Source organism: Bombus fervidus, chromosome 12 (assembly GCF_041682495.2).
Source record: "Bombus fervidus isolate BK054 chromosome 12, iyBomFerv1, whole genome shotgun sequence".
NCBI lineage: Eukaryota > Metazoa > Arthropoda > Insecta > Hymenoptera > Apidae > Bombus > Bombus fervidus.
Window position 1 is genome coordinate 11,787,459 of NC_091528.1, and position 24,417 is coordinate 11,811,875.

The window sequence follows — 24,417 nt, forward strand, 5'->3', positions numbered from 1 at the left end:
AATGCTATAATACCGAAACACGGCTATCGCGATTATACATATTGTATTGGTTAAATTTGAAACAAATCTGAAAATGTACTATCCACAACTTACAAAATATTTATCGAAAGCATATACTTTTCAAAGGTTGTCAAAGTATTTCAACAGTCGTTCGTTATATTACATCATATTCGTGCTATTAATAAGCGAGACAATGTTTAGCGAGAACGTCTTTAACGTTTGTACATACACATTTTCCAATTGGTTTCACGATAATCGTGTTTCATTGCTAGTGAGATAATAGATATATACGTGACAAATAAACAATTAATCAATATATGCGTACTAAATCGAGAAGCGTACTAATTCGATGTATTGAAAGAAGAGTTGTCGATACTTTAGATTCGGTTACTTGAAATTCAAATGAAAGTATCTATGAAATTGGAATTGAAGAACTTAAATAACTGTGGGTTGAATAAAACGAATTTCTCAGCTACATTATTTACGCATTATATTGTTAACGATAGTGCTTAAACAATAGAGCAACAATAATAAAACAGCATTTCATATGTACATAATTAATAATATTCTTCTTATTGTACCAGACGTCAGTTTCTCTCGTCTCGAACATTGCACGACGTACGTACGCATAAGTGTCTATAAAATTGTACGACTAAAACCTTCTACAACACTCATATTATTTTACACTTTTCTTATATCCTTCATATATATATACGTGTGTGTGTGTGTATTACGATACTAAATGAATATAATGGAGAATGAGAGAAAGGGAAAAGTATGAAAGACCGATAGAAAAAATTTAGCAGTTAGATGTACAATATTGTCCATCGATAGAAATGATTCGAACTATCATTTCAGTTAGTGTTTCGATATTTTCCTCTTTGTTAATTCACGATGGAAAGATGCACACGGATGATCGATCGTATCCGCAGAAAGATATATAATAATATAACTTTTTTTCTCTTTTTCATTGAAATTTGTAACGTTTTGAATATTTACTTAAATGAGATTAAGAACAACAGTCTCTCGTGATTCTAAATTTCACATTCTTGTACACAAGGACGGGGCATTTCGTCTATGGAATGGATTATTTGCCAAAACGCACGCGCTCGCACGCGCGTACGCCCACACACTCGGTAAGGTTTATACATTACAAATAATAACTTTAACAACAAGAATTAGCTCTATGAAGTGACTAATTTCGGTTTAGTTTATTAAATGTTGGCTTATGAAAGGCACGCAGGTTGGTTGATTCATTTATGTATGTAAAAACAAAGACGTAGAATATTTGACTTGAAAATTTCACACTTGATATATAGAATAAACTGCGGTAGGAAATTCTGTTCAAATATCTCGTATTGCTATTTTCTTATATGCTGTTAAAATAATTCAAGTCTTTATTAAAAAAAAAGAAAGAAAGAAAGAAAGAAAAAAAAGAAAAGAAACAAACAGTATTAATACATATGTATATATTATAAGATATTATACGAGTATCTATAATACCATTTGTTTTCCTATGCTTTTCCTATGCCTGACAACAAAGTCTCTGCAGTGTTTGGCGTCGAGACTAATAGAGCTACTATTGATATTCAGTAGGCATGTGATAAATATCAAATATTATGATAAATATATGATTAACATAATTATAATAGTAATTGACTAATTTTGGTTTCGCAAAGATGTATGTTCCTAATTTGCCTATTCGTTTGCCGGACCTTCACGCTTTCGAACGAACATACGATAACGAACGAATTGCCTTCTTCTTTCCAAAAGAACTCTCAATTTGATTCAATTTCGCAACGGATCCAAACTTTCCAACGAAAAGTCATCGGTATCGATTGACAGACCTCTACTAAAACCATCCTGCAACACCAATATGATAAAAATGAAAGATACTTAAATATATGGCAGTTTCACGTTAGTCACGAACTATACCTTCATTTCGAGCAGCTTCTTATCTAAAAGACCAATCGCATTTTCTAATTCTTGTTGGCTAGGATTAGAAATCGCCGTTGTAGCTCCGAATTCGCCCATTTCGAACGGATCATTGAATTCATTTTTTGCGTTAACGGATGGTGTGGGATTGAAAGGAATACTACCAAATAAATCTTCTTTCAGCCCATTTTGACGTCTGGAATCCTTCGCTTTCGGCGGTGGGGCCACTAAATAAACGTAGAATATTAGAGTTTACTACGACAAACAGTGATCGGATGTTTCGTAATCGAGGGGATGAAATCCGAATCGATTTTTCAGCCAGCATCTGTGCAACACGATTTATTCGTAGTTGGTAGGACGCTTGTCTCAGCGCGGTCCTTGGCCCGTTACAGTTTCGGATGGCATCGGAAACTGTAGACTAACAGGCGGATGGAAAAGTGAAGGGTAAAAGAACGACGAGCCGCGAAATGACAGAGCGAAGATGAAAAGGATGAGACGGGGAGAACGAAAAGCAGATATGGCTTCCAACAACGTCCTTCCTTTCGCGTAATGGAGAAAGAAATGGAGAAAGAAATGGAGAAAGAAAAATGGAGACTGCAAGATATAGGAAGAAATTAACTTACATAATGGTGGTGGACTTGTAGTGCCATTGCTTTGTGAGAAAAAGTTGGAATTGGAGGACACTTGGCCATTTAGAAGACTGTTATGACTGGATTGATGATTTGTCAAACCATTTGCTGCAGTTTCGTATGCCCTAGGGTTGAAATCCTCCTCGAATTCGTCCATCAACAGCCCTTCCAATTTGGTACCAACCGACGGTGTTGGTGTAGGTTCGCTCCTTTTCATGGAAAATCATTAAATATAACTTACCTTATCTTAAAACACGTTTATCTTACCATTTGTTCACGTTTCTACATAGATATTTCTACATACCCGATAAAGTTGTCGTCGAACGTTTTCTCGAAACTCCTTGGAGGAACCGGGGGTGGTTGCTGCGATCCATTCGACGTATTCCCATTACTGTCATTTATATTACCAAGGGAAGATTTATTTGCCAAGCCATTTACTTGCGTTGTTTCGTTGGTGGCGCCAGGCACGTGCAGAATATCCGGAAGATTGTGTTGCGACAAGTACGCTGACACATCAGCCTGGAAGAAAGTTCTCACGAAGCGTTAAGACTTGTATTTTAAAATACAACGTAATACTACTGTATAAAATATGTTGTTTGCATATCGAAGATATTGGTTTTTTAGAAATTGTGTTTTAACAAAGACTAATCGTTGAAACCAACCGATCCTTTGATAGCAGCTATGTCCTGTAACCGCTGGCGATATACGTTATTCTCGTGTTCCAATCGTTTTATTTTTTGCTGCAGTACCATGCAGCGCCTTTGCGTTTCCAAATCTTTGCCCGATGTTTCTAAGAACCGCCTGTAGGCCAAGTCAAAGGCTTGGCCAATCGTCAACGTGATCTCTTCAGCTAATTTATCGCTAACGAAGACGAAGCAAGTATGCCTCTCGGCGTCTTCCTCTTTTGCGATAAAGCTGAAGAACTTTTTCTCGCCTTTATCATCAGCACAGTACGATATTCTATGTAGTGGATATTGGTGCATAATTCGCTAAAAAAGAAGCGGATCGTTAACTGGACGCAACACGACAACGATGCGGTAGGAAATATAAGAAATACCGCCATACCTTTGCCGATGTTTTCGTTTTCGGCTCCTGAATCGCAACTCCGTCGATGCTTATGGTCAGTTCCACCTTAGGTGTTTTCGTCCCTTCGCTTTTCCTCAACTGTTGATTAAACTTGAGCTTACAAATAGCTTCTTTCACAACCTCGATGCCTTTAGGTTGATCCACTTCTGTGCTGCCCAGATACTAAAAAGTATAACAAACAAATTACGATGGAAATAATTTATTTTGTAAACAAAGAGAAGAGAATCCTTGATGATCGAGCGTGCAAATGTTGCGTTATACGTTTCGTTTAACATGTCTTTTTCCCTTTGTCCGTTTATATTACGATAAACCATTGCCTCGCGATAATAACCCTGATAATATACATCTCTAATCGCAATAACAAATATATCGTATATAGAATGACGTCGACAACAAATGCTAGAACTAGTAATTCGTTTTATCTTTCGATTTGAATCGTTAAAAAAGAATTCGTTGGAGAGTTGAAATCGTAAAGAGACAAAGAAGGGTATCTTTTACGAAGATCGCACTATACAGTTCGAGTTATACAGAATGATTGAGAAACAATGCCGTATACGCGGTGACGGCTCGTTCAATTCGCTCGAAAGAATAGCGAAACTTATTCGTCGGCGAAATTTCAAGGTACAACCGACATTTCGTCGCTTCCAACTTTGACCAATTTTATTCTTAACGCGTGTGTAATCGTATCGCGATAAACATACACGCGATATAGTTGCCGTGGCAGGTGGCGAAGAGAACAATTATGCAATTTTTAAGCGCGATAAAATAAATTGGACAAACGTTTGTCCTGTCGGATATCATCGATTATTAAAAGATCAAGAACGACGGCCTAGCCAGGTTAAGAAATCAACGATAGATAAAAATGTTTTTTTAACGCTTTACGTTGGCAGAAAATTGGGTTCGCTTTCTTCTCCGTCGAGCATTTGGAATTATTTCCTCGCGTGTTCAGTGTGCCGTGCGTTATCAGCTAAAAAATATCCCAGTTGGAACAGTCGGCGCAGATCGAACGGTCCAACTTTAGTTTATCCATTTTCCACGTTCGTTTCTACGTATACGTACATTCACCGTAATTTTCATCTATCTTGCCACAGATCATACAATCGTGCAGAAGACACCGTTCCAAGTTCAATTAACCTTGCCGGAAAGCTTGACTACGCGGATGAATATCGAGCGAATGTTTATTTTTACTTGTGATTTGCAAATTTCGCAACAGAGCCGACCTCGCCGCCGCATTACTAAACTCGGTTATTATGACTTGGATGATATGGTCGAAGCCTCGGTATATCATATACATGTAAACATACAGTTTTTTAAAAGCTGAGCTTCTTTTGTATTTTCTTTTCTCTTTGAATTCTTAGGAAAAGCGGTAACATGGTTCTGCTAGTTCCACAGCGACGAAAGTAAACTGTACCTTGACTAAGTAGGCGATGTGGCCTTTTTGGAGCGCATCTGGTGGGTGTATCCAATTCCTATTCGTTCCTGCAAATAGAATTCACTGATCTTACGCATAACCGTACACGCTGCGTCGCACACGCCGCAGTCATAAAGAAACCCGCTTACCATTCTTGCCGGTTTGATTTTTACTGTTGGCCGAGTTCTGCGCCCATTTCAATAACGTTGAGTTTCTCATATCGTCGGTTCTTTAATTTTCACCTATTCACCGATACCTGTAAAAGAGAAAAAAGTTGCAAAATTATTTTTGACGCCACGCGTAACAAGGAAGAATTTCCTCTTCGTCCTGTCTTTATCGCGAACTTGAGATCGTTTCTGTTAAAAGGAAAAACTAAAACGCTTTTCGCTATTCACGAGTGATAGTGGGAAGCGGGTCGGATTTTTTCCTCCGTTTGTTTCGATCATAGCCGATCCAGCAGCGGTACATGGGTAAAATAATCGAGACCGATGCATCCTCTGTAACGATATATTCCGTTTATCGTTGGTCGAGGAAAGCATTTCCCGTCGGTCGTTCTATCGCAAACTCGCTTCTACCGGCGACCCTAGCAGATTTCGGTGGACACGATATACCTAGCCGAGAGAAACGATAAGGAGCAGATAGTACCGCCGCGTACATCGTTCCTCGAATGGACTGGCGTAAAACCGGCTTAAGGCTTAAGGCGCGGACGATCGTTCACCGTCGTAGCAGTCAGCCTTGGGCACGAAGGCTAAATCCTTTCGCGTTTCATCATCTCGCACATGACACTATTCTCACTTTGCGACTTATTCTACCGATTCAATTGGATCAAACGCGCGTCGGCGCCGTTACGTCGAACAACTGCAACAACTATGGTTCGGTGTATCCTTATGTATCCTATAGCAGTACGTGTTATCAGCGTTAACCCGGATCGTTATCGGACGTGTGGTAGCCACGCCTCGATCGTTTCGTCGCGTAGCCAGACTCCGCTGCTGAAATTTCCAAGGGTTGCTTTCTTTTCTAACGCGGTCTGTTTCGATCGAACGAACGGCTAGTTTCGAAGCAACTCGAGCGGAATGAGGCTAACGAGAAAGAAGGAGAATTCCTCGGTGTGTTAACTGAAAAATGAGCGCAATCACGATCTCGCTTTTGTGCGCAGAGCGTGCCGGTTCGCGCCGGTATCCTGTACATTCTATTTGAGAAGCGTTTAAGCGTTGAAAGGTGGAGGTTCGGATTTAATGCACGACTTCCTATTCCTCCCACGTAGCCCACAAAGAGGTCGAACCAAAGCGTTTGCCCGGTCCGCGTGTATCGCGCGCCGGTTGTTGCCGTGGTTCTTCGCTGTATGAGCCCTATATGAGCCGTATCGTACACCGGATTAAAAGCCGGGCAATGCCGTCACTTGTCGTCCTACACCTATACTCTGTACTCTGTATTTTGTGCTCTATGCTCTATGCTCTATACTCTATACTCTATACTCTATGCCATAGTCCCTTTCCGTCCGACTCGCACAACTCCCTTCTTTGTCCTTCTCTGGAATCGCGTTCAACTTGCGCGCGTTCGTCGTCCTACACGTCACGCCGCGCCGGCTCTTGCAACTCATGAGAACTGGGTTCCGTCGTTCTCGGTGACACAATGCGTTACCAATTACCCGAGAAAGGAGCAACGCGAACGAATCGCGTTTCCACCGAGATCCCTCGTTCTACCGATGACTCGACAGCGCAGAGTTTGCAAGGATAATTACGAGGTTGTAACTCATATTTTTACACAACGTTTAAACCGCGTATATCAGAAATTACGTGAAAATTCATAAGCGGAATCGACCGTGCGAGTAGTAAACCGTCGGTGGACTTGGATCGCCGATGCGTACAACACCTGTTGCGTGACAGCTTGCATCCAGCTCTACCCGGTGTTCCGTTTCAAACTCGACTCGTGCTCGATGTATCCGATGCGATGGAAGGACGAAAAAAATCGTCAGACACGCGCGTTTCGTATCGCGTATCTCGTATCCACGTGCCGCATATTCGTCCTTTCATTTCTCCGATTCGTGTGCTTAACGTTACGCGATAATTCGTCGAATACGTACGAAACGCCAGGCTAAATCGTAAATGCGAATAGAGGAATGCACCGTGGTGGCACCGCTAGCGTAGCTAGAAGTGGCACTTCTTTACCAAGACTGTGCGGCCTTTTCTCAATTCCACTCGAACCCTGTGTACCACCACCGCATGCACGCACCGTCGAGAAATGTACGCTAATAATACTACGCGATACGAAAGTCAGAACCGTTCCGCCTGTACTTGCAAAGTATCGCGTTACGAGCCCATCCAGTTTAAACAACGCAACGGGCACAGTACCTTCCCTAACCCGTTCTCTGTAACAGACGCCGCTCCGTTGAACCTTTTTTTCTTCTCTTCTTTTTTCCTTCTTCGCAGGATTTTTAAAACGTTTAATTACCGGCAAGTTCCCGTTGCGAATAACAAACAGGTAACGTTGAACGTCGTGGTAGCACGAGACTGCAACTACGCGTACTCGTATCCCGGATAACGTCAACAACTTTCGCCAGCAATTTCGAACGAGCCGCGAACGAATCTGTCCCTTCCCCGCTCAGTTTTTCCTTTTGCTAGACGCTCGCCACCTTTAACCGTACACATCTCGCACCAGACAATGTAATTACTCTATTAGACGACCGTTAGAACGTAGACGCGGTACGTATATAGGAAGAGGTACGCGATAGAAGGTCGCAATATCGGTCAAGCGTCAAAGTTGGAGAGGCTTGGACGGCCGTACGGACAGGTATCGGAGAGCTTGCTGCTATTTCCCCTGTTCGTCTTTTATTCTAAACCATTGGAAGCCAGTTGTTTACGCTATTTTTCCTTCCTTAAATTGTCACCGTTTCTCTCGTTATAATTCGGCATCGGCCACCGCTTTAAATTTCAAAGGGAGAAAACTCCAATTCTGTGGAGCAATTAATTACAATCGTCGGGCAAGAACGGGAAGAAGGAAAGCGAAGAAAGAAAAGAAAAGAAAGGTTGCCGAAACGACGAAAAACCATGGAGAGTATGAAAACGAAGAAAGTAAGGGAGAAAGATAAAACGCGAAACCTTACGCGACATAGTCACATCCGTTAGCTAGCCTTGGCTCAATCTCTACTAAAAAGCATAAAATGTTGCTCGACGCTTTAATTCAGGATTTCGCTGTGTACGCCAAGACTGTTACGAAACATTCGGTAATGCCTATCGTCACTGTCGAGAAAAGAAAAAAGCTACGTTCCAGCAGAGGAAACAATTGCGTAGAATTTTCTAATCGCTCGCCAAGACACTGACACCGTTTAAAGTTAAACAACGCAGTCGATTACGAACCAACGCAACGTAGTTTTTCTCTGAACTAACCCCAGCCAACGTAGCTATGCGTATGTTAATAGCGGATTGCATAACGTTCAAGGTGAGACTCTGTCACCGATACGTCAGATACATTTTACCGTCCCCTGACCATCATCCCTAGAATCGATCGACTAACCGCCGTTGTTAATTCGATCCTCGGCCCCTTATTCGAACAACGATTAACGAAGCCCCCCGCTGCTTATCGTCGAAACGTTCACGCGCGATCAGCAGTCGCACGAAACTTTCTAATTTAAAACGTACACGGAAGATTCGTCGAAAGTATTTTTGACTAACGTGTGAAATCGAACGCGAAATCGTTAGCGCGTGAAGCGAACTGCAGAGACTGGAGAGAGGGAGAGAGAGAGAGAGACAAGAACGCAAGAAGGGGAAGAAGGAAGGAACGCGAAGAACTTACGAGCACCTTTCGCGAGTCATTACCCGAAGAATCTACGTGGCACCATCAATCTACGATTAAACATACATTCGACAGGGCTAACCGTAATTGGCCACTGTTTTTCCAGCGGATGCGGACGATTAGAGAATGCTTTCTGCCGCGCTTCTACCGCCGTCAATCATTTTCAGCTGATCCATTTAGGCGAAAAGTCAGTTTCGTACCATTAACGATCGCGATCATGACCCACATTCGATTTATCGGAAAAAAAAAAAAAAAGAAAAAAAACACGTAGCCCGCGAACGATCTATCGGCATCGAACAAAACGATGCATCTTTCGTCGTTGTCTGCTTTCCAATGTCAATACGGAAACTCATTGTCCCAGTTAAACCTGTTTCTTACATTTTCACTAAAAACTAGCAACTGCTAAGAAATACGGTTATCCCAGCAAATCGACGATGCCTCTAACGTCGATTGACAACGATCGAGAAACGCAGTTTCATTTGCAACGTCGTGTCGTCCTCCGTCCCCCTCCCCCCCCAACCCCTTTGCTCTACACCTGCCTCTAAATGTACTCTAAACGTATATTTTTTTTCTTCGTCCTCCGGCGTTATTACGGTGGTCGCCACGCGAGTATCGTATTACGAGTTCCTGGTCGAGCGGCACGCTCGAGGAAAAGAAAAGAGAAGAGAAGATAGAAATTTAACGTCGTCTCGGCAACTGCAAATCATTGCGTAATGCGAACAATCGTTACGGTTACATTTCCAAGCGTGAACAAACTCTGGTTCGTCAGCCAGTTTCTTAACGGCATCGAGCAAACTCTTCGCCGTCAAATGCTTCTTTCTCTCACAGTTACTCAACTACACCGACGAAAAAGTTAACGAAGGCGACGCTCGACTTATTATCTTTCGATTCAATTCCAACTGAAACGCAACTTGCCCTTTCGAACGCCGACCTCTGACATTAGTTTCCATATCAGGCCTTTTGTGCACCGATAATCGTAAGTCTGCATACGCATAAAAGATCATCTACGTGCTTTTTAAATCCACTTATCCACAATTAAAGTTACCGATAACCTCTAGGTTACAGCATTTTTTAAAAGCATTTCGCGACCTCTAAATACTTGTACCACTGTGAAGATCGAGACTACGCGACCCAATTAATATTAGGATTCGTATAACGATTAATACAATCGTCGATATCGCGATCTCAATAAGAAAATTCTGTCGCGTCACCATCGTACATACGTAGAATCGTACATCGCGGCTTCGAAGTTTCGCGTTGTAAGTTATTATCGTTGAGAGCAGATCCATTACGAACAGACAACAAAGTAAATAGCGCAACGCCGATAGAAAGTAGAAGGTTCAAAGGTACTGGTCACTTGGCTTACAAAGAGCATAACGTAATCTTGGTCGTAAACTTTTCGAACGTAACGTTGGCCAATGAAAAGTGAAACCGCAAACGTGCTTCGTTCTTCCTCTTTCGTTTGAGAAGCATCGATGATTCCAACGAACGATTCGTTTCCATTTAGATGCATCAAGTCGCAAGGACAACTGCGATCTACGCGGATAGGAACGCGCCCCGCACAAAGCACGAACGATGACTTTCGAATCCGCGACGATTTATACGGGCGAAGCCGAAGGGTGAGCTGAGAAAGCTGTTTTAACACCGTTGCGGTTAAACAAACAAAAGTGCAAAAGTGCTTCGAAGGATAGAGCAGAGGTAGCAGAGGTAGAAGAGATAGAAGAGATAGAAGAGATAGAAGAATAGAGTCAACCAACCGCGAAACGTGTCCGAGCACGTAAAAGGATACGGCTGTGAGTCCTTGCGGAACTTTGAAAACTTACCCTGCGCGTTCTCTTCACCGCGTATATACGTATCTACGTACGTATCTACGTATGTACGTATGTATGTATGTGTATCCGGAGAAGCTAGACGAATCGCACGTAACACATGCCCACGATCGAGATCGATTCGCCAACGACTTACGAGTTACGAGTTGCAAGTTACAAGTTACAAGGAGCAGCGACGAACCCACGAGCAAATGGCAAGTATCGAAAAAGAAAGAAGGAAAAGGAAAAGACGAGAAGCTCAATAAACGCGAATCGTTCGACTACTCATGGCGAACTGATCGGCGCGCGCGTTGATTAGCCGAATGAAACCGAACGACTCGAGCAAACAAGCCTGCAAGCAGCGAGCGCTTCGGAGCTATCGGAGGGGGCCGAGCGCGAACGATCTCGACCGACTCTACTGGCGGAACCAGTCGTGGGAGTCGAATCGCTGCGGTGCTGTTACATTATTCGGTAGAACGAGAAGGCTCGATAGGTGGTGGTACCAGCCACGGTCGAGACCACGGTCCTTTGTCCTCATCCGCTACTTTCGTTCGAATTTACCACCGATCGCCATTTACAGATATTCCGTGAAACAGTTCGTCTTCCATCGTTCCTCTATCCGTTCTATCTTATCCTTCTTCCACTTTTATCGTCGCTGTCGCGGAAACCGCTACTGAAATATAAACGAGCCACGTTACAATATTGACAAAAGGATACGAACGAAAAAATTACCGGATAACCGTTGCGATACGATCGAACGAAACGACGGAAAGACTTTAACACATGGACGGAAGATACAAGGACACAGAGAGAAGCGCGATCGTCGATCGCCGATCGTAGATCGTATTCGATAGAACGAGAAGGGATAAGAGGATGGCGGTACCAGCCACGACCGAGACCATAGTCGTCTATCCTCTTCTGCCGCGGATCATCGAGGGGGAAGAATAGCCTATACTTGTCGCAACATCCATTTGTAATCCCCCCTGCCCCCCCCCCTCCGGATGATGGAATTTTTCCCGTGATCGATCCCCATAGCGATTCGTTCGATTTTCACGATTTTCACGATTCATTTTCACGAGATCCACCGTAATATCATATCGAATATCATCGATCGAAGGACGTTGCCGTACCGGCTCTTTCATTTTTCAACCGAATAAAAAAACATCCACTCGCGAGGTTTCACGAAAACGAGAGAAAGAAATTTAGGACGAGACTGTACGACAGGATGCCCGGCCTGTATTCGCCGGCGTATGTAACACGCGTCAGTTAATAAACTGCTTTAAGCGCGCTCCTCTCCACTTCTTTGTAGCTAAAAGTACGAGAACCGCGAACGCAATAGCCTATGCGTGAGAAAATAACGCTGAATTACAGAATCGCCGACCGTACGAAATGAAAGTAGCTTCGAGAGTTTGGCGCAACAGCAACAAATATTTTCCATGCGAATGGCCCGCAAATGGATCTCACAACAAATGGATTTCCCTTTGCGAAATTCTTACGTATAATCAAGATGATTGCACGTTTCCCTCGGCATTTTAACTTTCGTTCGTTAAAATTGAAAATATATTTGAAACTCGAAGCAACGTCTACCGGTCCACGGTCTAGTAGTCCTCGATATCTTATTTGCCGGGACCAAAATTAAATGCCAAATCAGCGGAATTCCCAACGAAAAGACGCAACGTTGTAACGTGACGAAAAGAACAGCAAGATAAAGTATCGTTGAGAGAAAAATTCGCTTATACACGAGCCGTTAATGTTTTCCTACCGCGTGAGTACTGGACAGACGTCATCGTGAAATTGATGTGAACGCGAAACAAGTCGACAGGTTTTAAGTATGATTCAGCACCGATAACAGATACCAGAGAACAGAGAACAGAGAACAGAGAACAGAGAACAGAGAACCGGTTTTTTTTTTCCATATGCATATCTCCTCGTTCATTATACAATCGTATAGCGAAGAGACGATTGCACAATTTTTGTTTTCATCGTCTGCCATCCACGAATGTCATTTTTACGTCGCATTCTTCTCCGTAAACGCTCGACAAACAAGTCTACCGAATCTATTTATACCTAGCATTCGCATCTTCGCACGCACGTATTCGTACAGAGCAATTTTCTCCACTCGACCATCTATTCTTTTTGGAACTTTCTCGAGTTCCGGTTTCGCTACTGACCACCTCGGACAATATACTCGATCGCTAGCGAATTCGTCTTGGACGGTGGATACGCGCGAAAGCAGGGAAAGTATATCTCGATTCGCTATGCTTGACATACATATGCATTAGTGGCGACGCATGAACATTCCAGGCGTATCGTTGATACCATGCCCGGGAAGTCCGGAAATTAATTGCAAAAGGAGATCCAAAATCGCGAACGAAGAATTTTATCCCCAAAACGATAAAACAAATCTCTCGATGCTAAAAAAAGCAAATTTCCATTGTGATATTGGCAATTTAATATCGATCAAATGAACGCAACAATTCCTTCGACAGTGTACGCCCACCTGATAAAATACGGCAAATACGAAGCTATTAATCTATTATACGTATAATACAATATGCGTGTTTGCGGAGTTTCGATACATAGAATACATGAATTTAACCGATAATCAATAACGATTACGCCGCCCACCTCTGTAACGCTCTTTCACAAAATTGCAATTACTGTGATGGCAATTTTAATTCACCCATAAAATTGTTAACAAACTGTAAAAACGTTGATGGGAAATTGCCGAATACTCGACTATCCGTAGAATTTAGAATCTGGGCTGTGTTTCAGGCCCGCGATTATCTCCATAGATTATGACGGAAGAGGAAAGGATGGAATATAGAATAGAAGAGATTCGTGACATATAATTTGCGCGTCAACGATATTTAAACGAAGGTTAACGGAAGAGGGACGAGCATTTCTATGAGAACAATTGTTCGTACACGCATAGACTTATTAATTTAATTTACTTGATGTAAAAGATTACAAAGTATGGGCTCTATTCCATGTTCGAAAGTTGTTGGAAAATCCCTGAAACGTAGTTGCAACCTGTAGTAGAGTGGTATACGATTACAAATCCGTGTGCATCGATCGCAAAGAAGTCGAGAGGGCGATTAACGCGTTAACGGCCAAGCTGTAAATACGATTTCCGTGTTTGTAACGGGCGATGCGACGCTCCGTTTCGGGATATCAGTGCAGTGCAGTGTGCAGCACGTTTCTTCCGCCCCTCCCGGAAGAATAGCCTTTTTCCTATATCGTTTCGTTACGTATGAAAAACACGGTCGTGGATTAATTACGCGTTCTATATAATACCCATATATCAGCGTGTAATCAGTCGGTTTCAGTCGACCGTGATGATCTTGACCGTCGGCAGTCAGCAGCTATTCTGTCCACCGTTTTTACTGCGCTAACGCCGTGCCTCGTGACAGGTCATAAACCGAACTTTCAAACTCATTGTCGTACACGAGGGTTCCGGGCAAACTGTACATAGTATGTAATTCTCCTTCATAGTATGTAAAATACGTTGATATTTTTATTACCTAAACAGTTCAAAGAAGAATTAACGAGCAACAAGCGCAACGATCAGCAAAATATTAAACGATTAAATGTTCCAAGAAATTCGTTGGAACACACAAAGATTCTTATCGCATTAATCCGTATATATGCGTATTAATTAAAAAAAATCTTTATATATTTACGAGACATTGAAAGTTGGTATGGGATTAGCAGTCTCGTGTTGCATGCATCGAAGAATCATTTCCGCGGTATCGTCATACGAGACACGTAGCTCGGACTGCACTGTTCAAAAGTACATAATTATTCAGCGACAAGACGCGTCTCGTGGGACACGATGTAATTAGAAACCTATGCGTATTAAATAAGACTATCACCAACTATTAACGAGTTTCTCGCAAACAATTATTCGCCCATCGAACAAAGAATTGTCGAAAAAGAGCGTCACTCTGGTCTCCTTGAATAATAATAGCGGATGCGTTCCACGTCTTCGCGGATCGTCGAGTTATTATTGGAGCGTCGTTTACATAGAAATAATGCACGTTTATTTGTACACAAGCGCGTCAGTACGTCAACATGACTGGTGGTTACGAGGAACATGGAGACAAAGCGAAACGAAAACGACAATGACAACGTCGTCGGTTCTCTTACCCTGTGCCCCGTGACTTTCTCACAGTGCCGTAGCTAGTAGGTAGTTTCGGAGGATGACAAAGTTGCCCCGCTTTTAAGTAACTTTGTTTTAGCATCGGATCGTCGTAAGGTGCGTTGTTTATTAAAATTATCAACCGTGTTGCGAATAGAGGTTAAAACCTTCTCAGGCGTCAAACGTCTACTATCGAAGCTTCGAGCAAGATTTTTCTCTTTCCTGAGAATGACGAATACGAATCTGTTAGAATCTTCGTTTCGAAAGAATTTATTTAACGAGTAAATTTTCAATTGGAGAGAATTTATAAGAATCTCGTAATTTATCGTTTTATCTCTCCGCCGCTGCGTACTTACCGAGGAAAAGATAGTTTGCCAAAAATGCGATCATCCACGATACGACAATTCGATTCACCTCGTAACCGTAGCCGTTTTTCTCTCTCGTCTCTTGAGGAATTGTCATCGTGATCTTCCAGGTTGTGGGCCGTAATTTTTGTCGACCGATCGAAAGATAAGTGCGATTTCGTAAAACATGGTTAACAGAATTACGAAAAATACGGTAATCGCGCAGCTGAAAACGTATGCGTACGCTTATAAATCCTTTTACGTAAGTGCGATTACATTAGTTACACGTTACCAGATTGCTGCTTTTGATCGACTATTATTTCTGGTCATAATTTCAGAATATGTGTATACACATACACGTTCGAAGAAGGATACTGTCTGCTCGTATCCAAACATAATCGACTCGCAAACACATTATTTAGGAAAAAAACAAACCTGTTCCTCCGTATGTATACGTATATGTTGCAACCAAAAACTCCTTAATGCGAGAACGAAAAAAGAAGAGAATCTCTTAGAGAGCAGAATATTTAAAGAAAAAGAAATACGACGATAAAGGATAATGCCCCTCCGAAAGCAAGTCCTCCCGGACGACAGGTATGAGCCTCGTTCGCTGGCTGATTCTACGAAACGTATGCGCCTCGAATCTTTCCGACTATGCACCGGGTGATCCCTTAACAATTAGTCGAGTTTCATCGATCTTCTCGCAAACGTCACGTTGGCGAGGAAATTAAGTTCCCTTCGGGTTAACTGCAAAGTATCGACGTGTTGAAAAATTAAGTATGAAATACCGAGAGCAAGATCGATCGAAAACAGGAAAGCTGAAGAGCGGTGATATTTCGAACGGATTGACAGTGGGCGTTCGTGCGATATGAAAAGTTATCTACGCTCGGCAATATACATACGTCTATTTATTAAATGATAAGCACGACAAACGATCTCTGTCCGTGCAAGCAACGGAACCACTTCATCGAATCAGTTGCGACGAAAAGGGAACCCGCACGTACGTACCGTGCGTTTGTCGTGACATCAGATACATATTCGCCGTACGAATACGAAATAAGTTAACTGTGATACAGCTACCGTCAACGTGAAACCGACTGTAAGCTGTAAGAGATCTTTACGACCTTTTTTTCGTGGTATCCACAGGGCACCGTTCCTATTGTGCCCTTGACTTAATCCACGACGTGACATCGAAATTTTGATTTATCCGTTCAAACCGTTTCCAATGTTTACGATATTGAATTATCTTCGAGTTCGGCAAATCGTAATCGACTTAAAACTTGTGAATTTAACAAATACAATTGAGTTTCGATAATATGATTCATGAAGTTTGTTTGTTTCCCGGAGAAATAGCAGTGAGTAATGAAAAGCATCGGTCAAATTAAGATGCACGGAATAACGATTACAACACATAAGGCGAAGGAGCGCGAATCGACGTAGTTTGAAATCTTAAACATCGTCGTGAGTCACGTGAAGAACAGAAAGCGCGAAAAGGAAAAATGTTTTCACCAGAAATATGCACGATCTATGATCGCCTTTCTGCTAAAGGAACGTTGCATTTGCCAGCGTTGTCTAGATCGCGAGCAGGCCTTTACATTTCTCTCTGTTCTTCATCTATCCTCGTCCATCTATCGCCTTTCGCTACTCCGCCGCTCGTATTCGCTTATACCGCGTAAAAATGCCGAAATAGAAAGTCCCGTGTCTCTGGTTTAAAAACGTCTTTATCTGTTTCCTTCTTTCTTTGTTCTTTTCGTAAATACCGGCGCGACGCGACGAGACAATTAAAAATAGGCCGATTCTTTTTAGACAGCGAGATCCCGGTTTAATTAAATGTTTTCACTCACCGACACCGATGAATTATCGTGTGACTGGGCGATTGACGTTTCTACACTATCGTCCGCTTTCCCTGAACGCAATCCACCTGTTCCGACAACACAGAACCCACCAATGCGAATGAGAAAAAATCTGTTCGAGAGTTTGAGAGTTAGACGGGACTGCCTGTCGAGTAGCTAGCTCCCTCTAGTATCGAAATACATTCGTCGCGCTGATGTACATATACGTATATGTATATGTGTACATATCGGAAGATATCAGCGATTCGTCGCCACCGTAGTCGCCATGTCCAATCACTTGGGTAGCCATGTTCGCCATTGTACGGCGGCATGTTTTGTATAGTCAAACTCGGCGAATCCAAACTAACTGTACCATTTTTTAAATAAATCATACATAGAATACATGTTCTGCTTTAAAATATAATCCAAATCTTTGTAGTTATTTTCACCAGAATATACTTTCCCATTACATTTCCTTCTATCGTAGAACAATTTTACAGAGAATAATACCCTCGTTTTACGAGGCTTTGAAAATGTTTCTCCTATCATCTGCTACATATACTATCGGATAGTTAGCGTCGAAATTTTTTTTTATAAACACCGATAATATTTTCATCGTACATTTTTGTAAAAGAATAAGTAGATAATTTACAAGTGCCCTTGACCGTTTTAACATGGACGGTACTGTTAGTTGCTCTGACATTCAACATGGCCACCTGATATGTAGCAGACGATACAGGTGGTATGAAAAATTGTAAATAAAATTCAGTTTTACCTTTAATTATGAGTGGACGTGTGCAGAAAGAGAGTGCCGATGATTCCGATCGTATTGACGATGCAGTGGATCCTAGAGTACAGGTAAACCTATGCGTATTTCTCGGAATAATTTATAGGCTTCAAAACCTAGATACATACTTATAATATTGACATTTCCACGTTACCACCGTTAAAACATTTAATTGCATCTAATATATTTAGTAAAACTTGTACCTTAACCAGCCAGATTCTTGTCACTTTTGTATTTATTACGGCAGGTTTAACGCTTTCGTGAATGTAAGTTTCCTCTATCAGAATCACAAAATACTCTATACCTTTCTCAATCATCCTCTCTGATTAGCCACTTGCTATAGTTGCTTTATTAAATCAAGTCTTTCTTTTTTTTAATCTGCAAGTTAGACAGCGTGTTTCAACGACACTATGTTACTACTTAGAACAATATTTTTGCATAATAATTCTTATGTAAGTTTCTGTAAAACTTTTTAACAATCGTTTCAGATTGAACTTGAAAGATTGAATACCGCTACTGATGATATCAACAAGCTTGAGGTTGACTTAGACGTAAGTATAATAAAATTACTCTTATAGGCTATATATTTCTTATACAAATAACTTTAACTTTTCATTGTATAATCAATTAAAATAACTATCTTTCTCCTTGGGGGATCAAATTAGTAGCAAGTTTTGAAACTGGTTCTGATTACATTTCATTGAGGTGATTGCTATGAAGGGTACGAGTAAATGGATAATGGCTTCAAAGATCGTCTTATAGTCATTTATAACATGGTCTAAAGAAACGCTGTGTGACTTGAAACTTCATTCCTATTCAATTTATCAAAGTGAATTAAGGTGTACAAAAACACAAACTATGTTTCAGCCACTGATTATTCAATGAGTTTATATTTTCAGGAAGCAAGAGCAACTTTTAGGGAACTACTTTGCGAATCTACGGTAAAAATTGATACCTTAGCTAAGAAACTTGGCGCATGCATTGAAAAATCTAGGCCATATTATGACGCCAGATTTAAAGCAAAAGAAGTAAGAAACATTTTCTATCATAGTACATCCCATAATTGCTAATTTAACGCATACTTTAAGGCTTTACACGAAACACAAAAGGCTGCAATTAGATTTGAAAGAGCCAATAGTCAGCATGCAGCAGCCAAAGAGATGGTTTACTTAGCCGAAGAAGGATTAAGGACAGAGGGAAGATGTTTCGATCATGCTTGGCAGGTAATTTTCACATTATCTGAGAAAAATTATTGACCCGAATTTTATGATGTTGAAAGTCAACGTTGTTATATTATTACATAGGAGATGTTAAATCATGCAACTGCCAGAGTTAATGAATCCGAGCATGAGAGAGCTTTGTCGGAAGCAGAACATAGACACACTACTGCTCTATATCATAAAGCAGAACACGAGGTTCAAAGATTGCAACGTGAATTAAAACGTGCAATTGCTAAATCCAGGTATGTACCCTTCTTACAATTTAGCTAAATATTGAATGATTCTTTAGCTTACTTAATAATGCATGGAATGCATCGCATTTAGTCATTCAATATATATATATATATATTCTTTTTTTTCTTTCTTTATTTATTTATTTACCTTTTTATTTATTTACTTATTTATTTGGTACAATTAATAAAAAATAATTTAATTACAAAATTAAATGAAAAGAAGTAACATAATATATATATATATATTCTATATATATCCCATATATATATATATAGAATCTAATGGTTCAATAATAATGTTTTCTTTTTCCATGACTCTTAACATTATTGTTTACTCTCTTCCCATACGTATATTTAATGATTTATGTTTCTATTGTTTACTATCTTACGTTGATTTTATATAGATATTAGAATATTTATGTCTTTTGGTTTGTATTCATGTTGGCAGTATGGGTGCACGTCGCAGCTTGCTTCTGATAAACAGTATCGCCTACAGGCACAACTTGCTCATGTTGTAAGTAGGATAGACATTATTTTTTTATTTTTTTACGCCATATTTATTTTATGTCTTTGCTATGGACAAACCCCATTCTGACGATTTTTTCTTTTTCTTTTTCTTCTTCTAAATTACCAGCCTATTTATGCACGAATTATATTTTTATAAAATATTTCATAGATAAGCATTTTTGTACAAAAAATTCCGCTTTATTCAAACATGCTTCACGTGAGATCTACTTTATTAGATATAACTCAAAGAAAATGTAACATAAAAGTACCAAGCTTCTCTTTAAAATACATGTTCTAAACTCTATTAATTAATTATTAATTGATTTATCGTATAGGCCATATTACGAAATGAAGGCGCATTTTAATCAAATGCTGGAAGAGCAAAAGTTAAGAGTAAGCGCATTAGAAAGATCAGTGGGTGAAGCTAAAATGACTTACGCCGAAGCGCTGAGAAACTTGGAAAAAATCAGCGATGAAATCCATAGGGTATAATTGTTAACTAATATTTGTCCGAGCTATGACTTTTTGCACACTATAGTAATTTTCATTTCTTATTTACAGACTAGGAAGTACGATGGAGCAGACGATTTCGATAAATCTTCGAGAGATACCGTTGGCCAGCCTTCTCTACAGCCCAATGCAGGAACTCCAACTGATTCTAGCGTTACTGGATCACCTGATAGTACAGATTATACTAGCGACGAATACTTGCGCCTTCCCGATAAGATGAGTCCTAGTACACAATGCCCTGTGCCTACAAGAGTAATTATACTTCATCATATCAATAAGATATGTCAAATGATTTTTATAAGTATATTAATGTCTTTCATTGTATGTTTATCCAGATCGATAGAGAGCCTTCTTCCGAATATTTGGGCCTAAGTAACTTGAACGTTTCATCCACAGAGCCGCGGAAATATATCAAACGAGACCGTCCAAAAAGCATTGCAACAACTGATACGAAACATATCATAACGCTAAATCAAACAAGTTCTTCAACCTCACGGTTGTCAGACTTGTCGAATATTCTTTCGCCGATAGAAAAACGAGTGAAAATACAAACACCAGTGGATCTAAAAAGCACTAATAACACTGTACAGAACGGGGAGGAATGGACAGAAATTAGTTTAAATAATTCTCCGGACGAAGTATATTACAATAACGAAGTATACTCGGACGAAGAAGATCAAATTCCTTATAAACCGCTACCAATGGACTTGACTCCAGAAAGTAACAACCCACCCACCAATGGTGCAAATATTCAGTCGTTCAGTGAAGCAGCTAGTCGAAAGAAATTAGTAACCCAAAAGTCATTACCTGCTATGCCGAAAGGAAACGAAGTTAGTTTAAGCAGTGAAAAGAAAACGGAAGTAACAAGGAGTCCGTCGGTGAAAAGTAAAAGCAAACTTGATACCAGTTTAGCTAATTGGATAACCAGAAGTTCAGCTGGCAGTGAAGCCAGTGGAGGCAGTTCAGGTAAATACATTTGGCTATATATATTTTTAGTAATATAATGTATTTGGGTGAAACTAAGTTAGCCGGCTTATATATATGTATGTATGTATGTATGTATGTATGTACACATATTATATATTAATTGTCATAGCAAACTCAAGTAGAAGACAGTCCCTTGATATGTTATGGAGTGCCGGCACAGGAGAGCGGGTGAAAGAATTCCTCAATCACGGAATGATGATGTTGAACATATCTAGCCTTACGGAACGACGTTTCAACGAACCAAAGATAGCAGAGAGAGACAAGGAGAGATGTGAAAAGTCGGAGAAAGTGGAAGGGAAGGGGAAGAAAGTCCCTAGTCCATTAGAAAAAACAATGACCTATCTTAATGCGGACGAGGAAACATCCGATAGCGAAAGCTTAGCAAGGTACGTACCCATTTGTAGATACCTTGTCATATGAATTACTTTATCTTAATTAATTCTATTGCATAACAATTAGCGTGGAAATGTTAACGGAGGATCAGATTTCTTCGCTTATGATGGAACCCGACATGAATCAAGTATGTCAAGAAATTCTAGGGACACCTTTAGTCGAGGTGTGTCCGTTATTACAACAACTGCAACAACAGCAATAGCACTCCTTTTCTTGACGTTACTGATTTAATCGAGTTGAAAAAGACACAACCATAAAAAATGTTCAAAATGGTAAAGAAACGAACTAGCTAAGGGATAGCTTTATTTATCATTACGTAAAATTAGCGTGCAATTTGTTCCTGCACTTTTATTACGCATATATACATATATATTTATTATATATTCTATTATATATATATATATATATATAATAGAAGCAGAAGATTTCATTTTCGAGCATGGATCTTTTTCTTCCATTTCAGAGAGTCATGGCAACTCGAATCGCTTCATTACATCGTTATATACACCAGTTACATTTCACTCGAATTATACACAATTTGTATATATATGGCGCTCATAGAAATTTCAAATATCACATGCCAATAGTTGATTTTAATTATTGGTACACATATATCGTCATATTGAACTTATTTACTTATAGCGATCAATAAAAGGAGCAATATCTAGCAAATCCTAGATGATTACGCGTTAAAAATATATTTTCGTTCATTTCGCTCATACTTACGCGTTAAAATACCGGTATAGTAACTATAAAAGAAAAAAAGTGAGAATAAGGGAGGAAGGGAATTAAATATTCCATCGATTATCAAAGACCCACCGATTAGAAAATCCTTTGTCCCTCTGCGTTAAGAGTACAACTATATAAGCAATTCGTTTTTTATATTGCCAAGTATGCAAGAGCAAATGCCAGCCGAAACTTAAGATGTAATAATTATAGTCTTCTTTGAATTGCTAACTAGAATTATTTAGGTAAGATGACATGATTCTAAATAGAAAATTGGCAGCTTCGACAAGCATGCTACATTAACATACCAAGCTTTAATACGTATAATAGTAATTAAACATGTTCATCTGCCAAGGCACAGCAGGACATTTTCAATGAACCTTTCCTTGACTCTGATAATCAGATACATAGATAATATTTATCACTAAGTACCTTGTAGCTGTTAGAATATGTACGTAAATCGTAATTAATGTATTTGAGTTATTATCACACGTGGATTTAGGCAATCTGACTGACTCCGAAGAATCAGCTTCAATCAGCTAGTTACTTAACTACTAAATATCCAATTACAATTTCGACGATGACTCGAGACTAATTCCTACTATTTTAATTATTGCGAAGTAAGATTATACTTAAGATATTTGAATATCGATATTTTTAGAAGGAGTTGGATTGTCTAATTACGTAAAAGAGTAATCCATGAAAGGTGCATGCGATATGCCACTTACAAAGAGTAATACATACATATGTATATACGTGTGTGTGTATATATGCACATATATATATATATATATATGTGTGCGTGTATATATATATGCAGATATCATTTATTTTTAATTCGCAATTTTCTGTGTAGTAAACAGTGCGTGGTAATATATTAAATAAGATTAAAACAAAGTTTTCTATGAACAAATAAAGTAGGTCAAACGAACAAATGGCCTTTTCATCACGCATAGAAAACTATACCAAAGATAAATGAAGTACAGTTTAAGACGAGCAGGAAAGTGCAATAAAACGATATTGATTCAATCAGGTTATTTGTTTTTCACTCCATAAAGCTTAAAAATGAAAATATGATAATCTCGTACCGATTTACATCTGTTGCTCTTTTTTATCGTAAGATTTTATAATTTATGTGTATATATATGTGTGTGTGTGTGTGTTTGTGTGTGTATGTATGTATGTGTGTATGTGTGTATGTATGTATATAGGTTGTAAAAAAAGTAAAAAAACGTATATCTTTTAAAGAAAGATATTTTTTTAAAACGATGATTTTTTAAATTTTTTATTTATAAAATTTGATAAGCAATCTTTTCAACTGTTTTAGTTGTCTATATATAAAAAGAAGAAAAGAAGAAAAATATGATAGAAGAAACATTAATTTTTTAGCCACTGTTGCATCGTGAATATATTAGTCATGATTACATAATTTTGTATAAATCAGATTATTAAACAAGTTGTGGGAAATTCTTCAACTACATATTATAAATAAACTACATTGAAATTCGAAACCATTGTCGTCGAAATTTGACATAATCGTATTGTTATCCTCGATGCGAGTCGATAATGACCATGCTCCTAAATATTTTACTAGATATTTTTTTGGCTAAAGTATGGGAGGGATGACATTGCATATAATGCGTACGCATACTATTAGAATGACTGTAAATAATACAATATTGTATATGTGATTGTAACTATGTATATATCAACATCTTCATTAAAATGCGGTTGTAGAAATACATAGCTAAATGTTAATACAAATGTACTATGTCCTTCATATACATTGTATATACGTATGTTGATCTCTCCATCTTTAACGTTCTTTAACAACTAATTAATAGCGATTAAGATTCGAATTGTCCGATATAACTCTCGAGTATTCGAATATTCAGATAGACAAAGTTAAATATATAAATATACAAATATTTGTAAATCGAAAGTTAAACGAAAGATCTGGAGAAATGGTAATGGTTACGCTGGAATAGAGATTTTTAGAGAAGCCGGTTGAAAAATTGCGGTACACGCGAAAGGAAACGTCAGATGATAAAGAGAGAGAGAAAGAGAGAGTAAACG

The 24,417-nt window shown here is 39.5% G+C and overlaps 2 protein-coding genes across 7 annotated transcripts; one reads left to right on the plus strand and one right to left on the minus strand.

Moving 5' to 3' along the window:
- Positions 1-473: 473 nt before the first annotated feature.
- Positions 474-17,149, minus strand: LOC139992627 (PTB domain-containing engulfment adapter protein 1). Of its 3 annotated transcripts, XM_072013643.1 has the most exons (10): positions 15,159-15,341; positions 14,811-15,024; positions 5,211-5,317; positions 5,062-5,129; positions 3,630-3,812; positions 3,227-3,553; positions 2,869-3,083; positions 2,559-2,773; positions 1,936-2,162; positions 474-1,863 (listed from the first exon to the last, which is right to left on the minus strand). In XM_072013643.1, exons 3-10 carry the CDS (start codon positions 5,278-5,280, stop codon positions 1,789-1,791), a joined length of 1,380 nt encoding a protein of 459 aa, XP_071869744.1. In that variant the 5' UTR covers positions 5,281-5,317; positions 14,811-15,024; positions 15,159-15,341; the 3' UTR covers positions 474-1,788. The 3 variants fall into 3 exon arrangements, with proteins under 3 accessions (XP_071869744.1, XP_071869742.1, XP_071869743.1); XM_072013641.1 differs by lacking the exons at positions 14,811-15,024; positions 15,159-15,341 and adding an exon at positions 16,991-17,149; XM_072013642.1 differs by lacking the exons at positions 14,811-15,024; positions 15,159-15,341 and adding an exon at positions 10,677-11,014.
- A 477-nt stretch (positions 17,150-17,626) lies between these two features.
- LOC139992616 (uncharacterized) lies at positions 17,627-24,083 on the plus strand. Of its 4 annotated transcripts, none has more exons than XR_011801163.1 (12): positions 17,627-17,836; positions 18,254-18,316; positions 18,665-18,793; positions 18,854-18,988; positions 19,070-19,227; positions 19,667-19,732; positions 20,061-20,211; positions 20,287-20,487; positions 20,571-21,201; positions 21,332-21,608; positions 21,682-21,887; positions 22,079-24,083. XR_011801163.1 is itself a non-coding variant. In XM_072013596.1 (11 exons), the coding sequence occupies exons 1-11, from the start codon at positions 17,762-17,764 to the stop codon at positions 21,815-21,817; spliced, it is 2,022 nt and encodes a 673-aa protein (XP_071869697.1). In that variant the 5' UTR covers positions 17,627-17,761; the 3' UTR covers positions 21,818-24,083. The 4 variants fall into 4 exon arrangements, 2 of the variants coding, with proteins under 2 accessions (XP_071869697.1, XP_071869699.1); XR_011801164.1 differs by having other exon boundaries at positions 23,669-24,083; XM_072013596.1 differs by having other exon boundaries at positions 21,682-24,083.
- Positions 24,084-24,417: the final 334 nt, after the last annotated feature.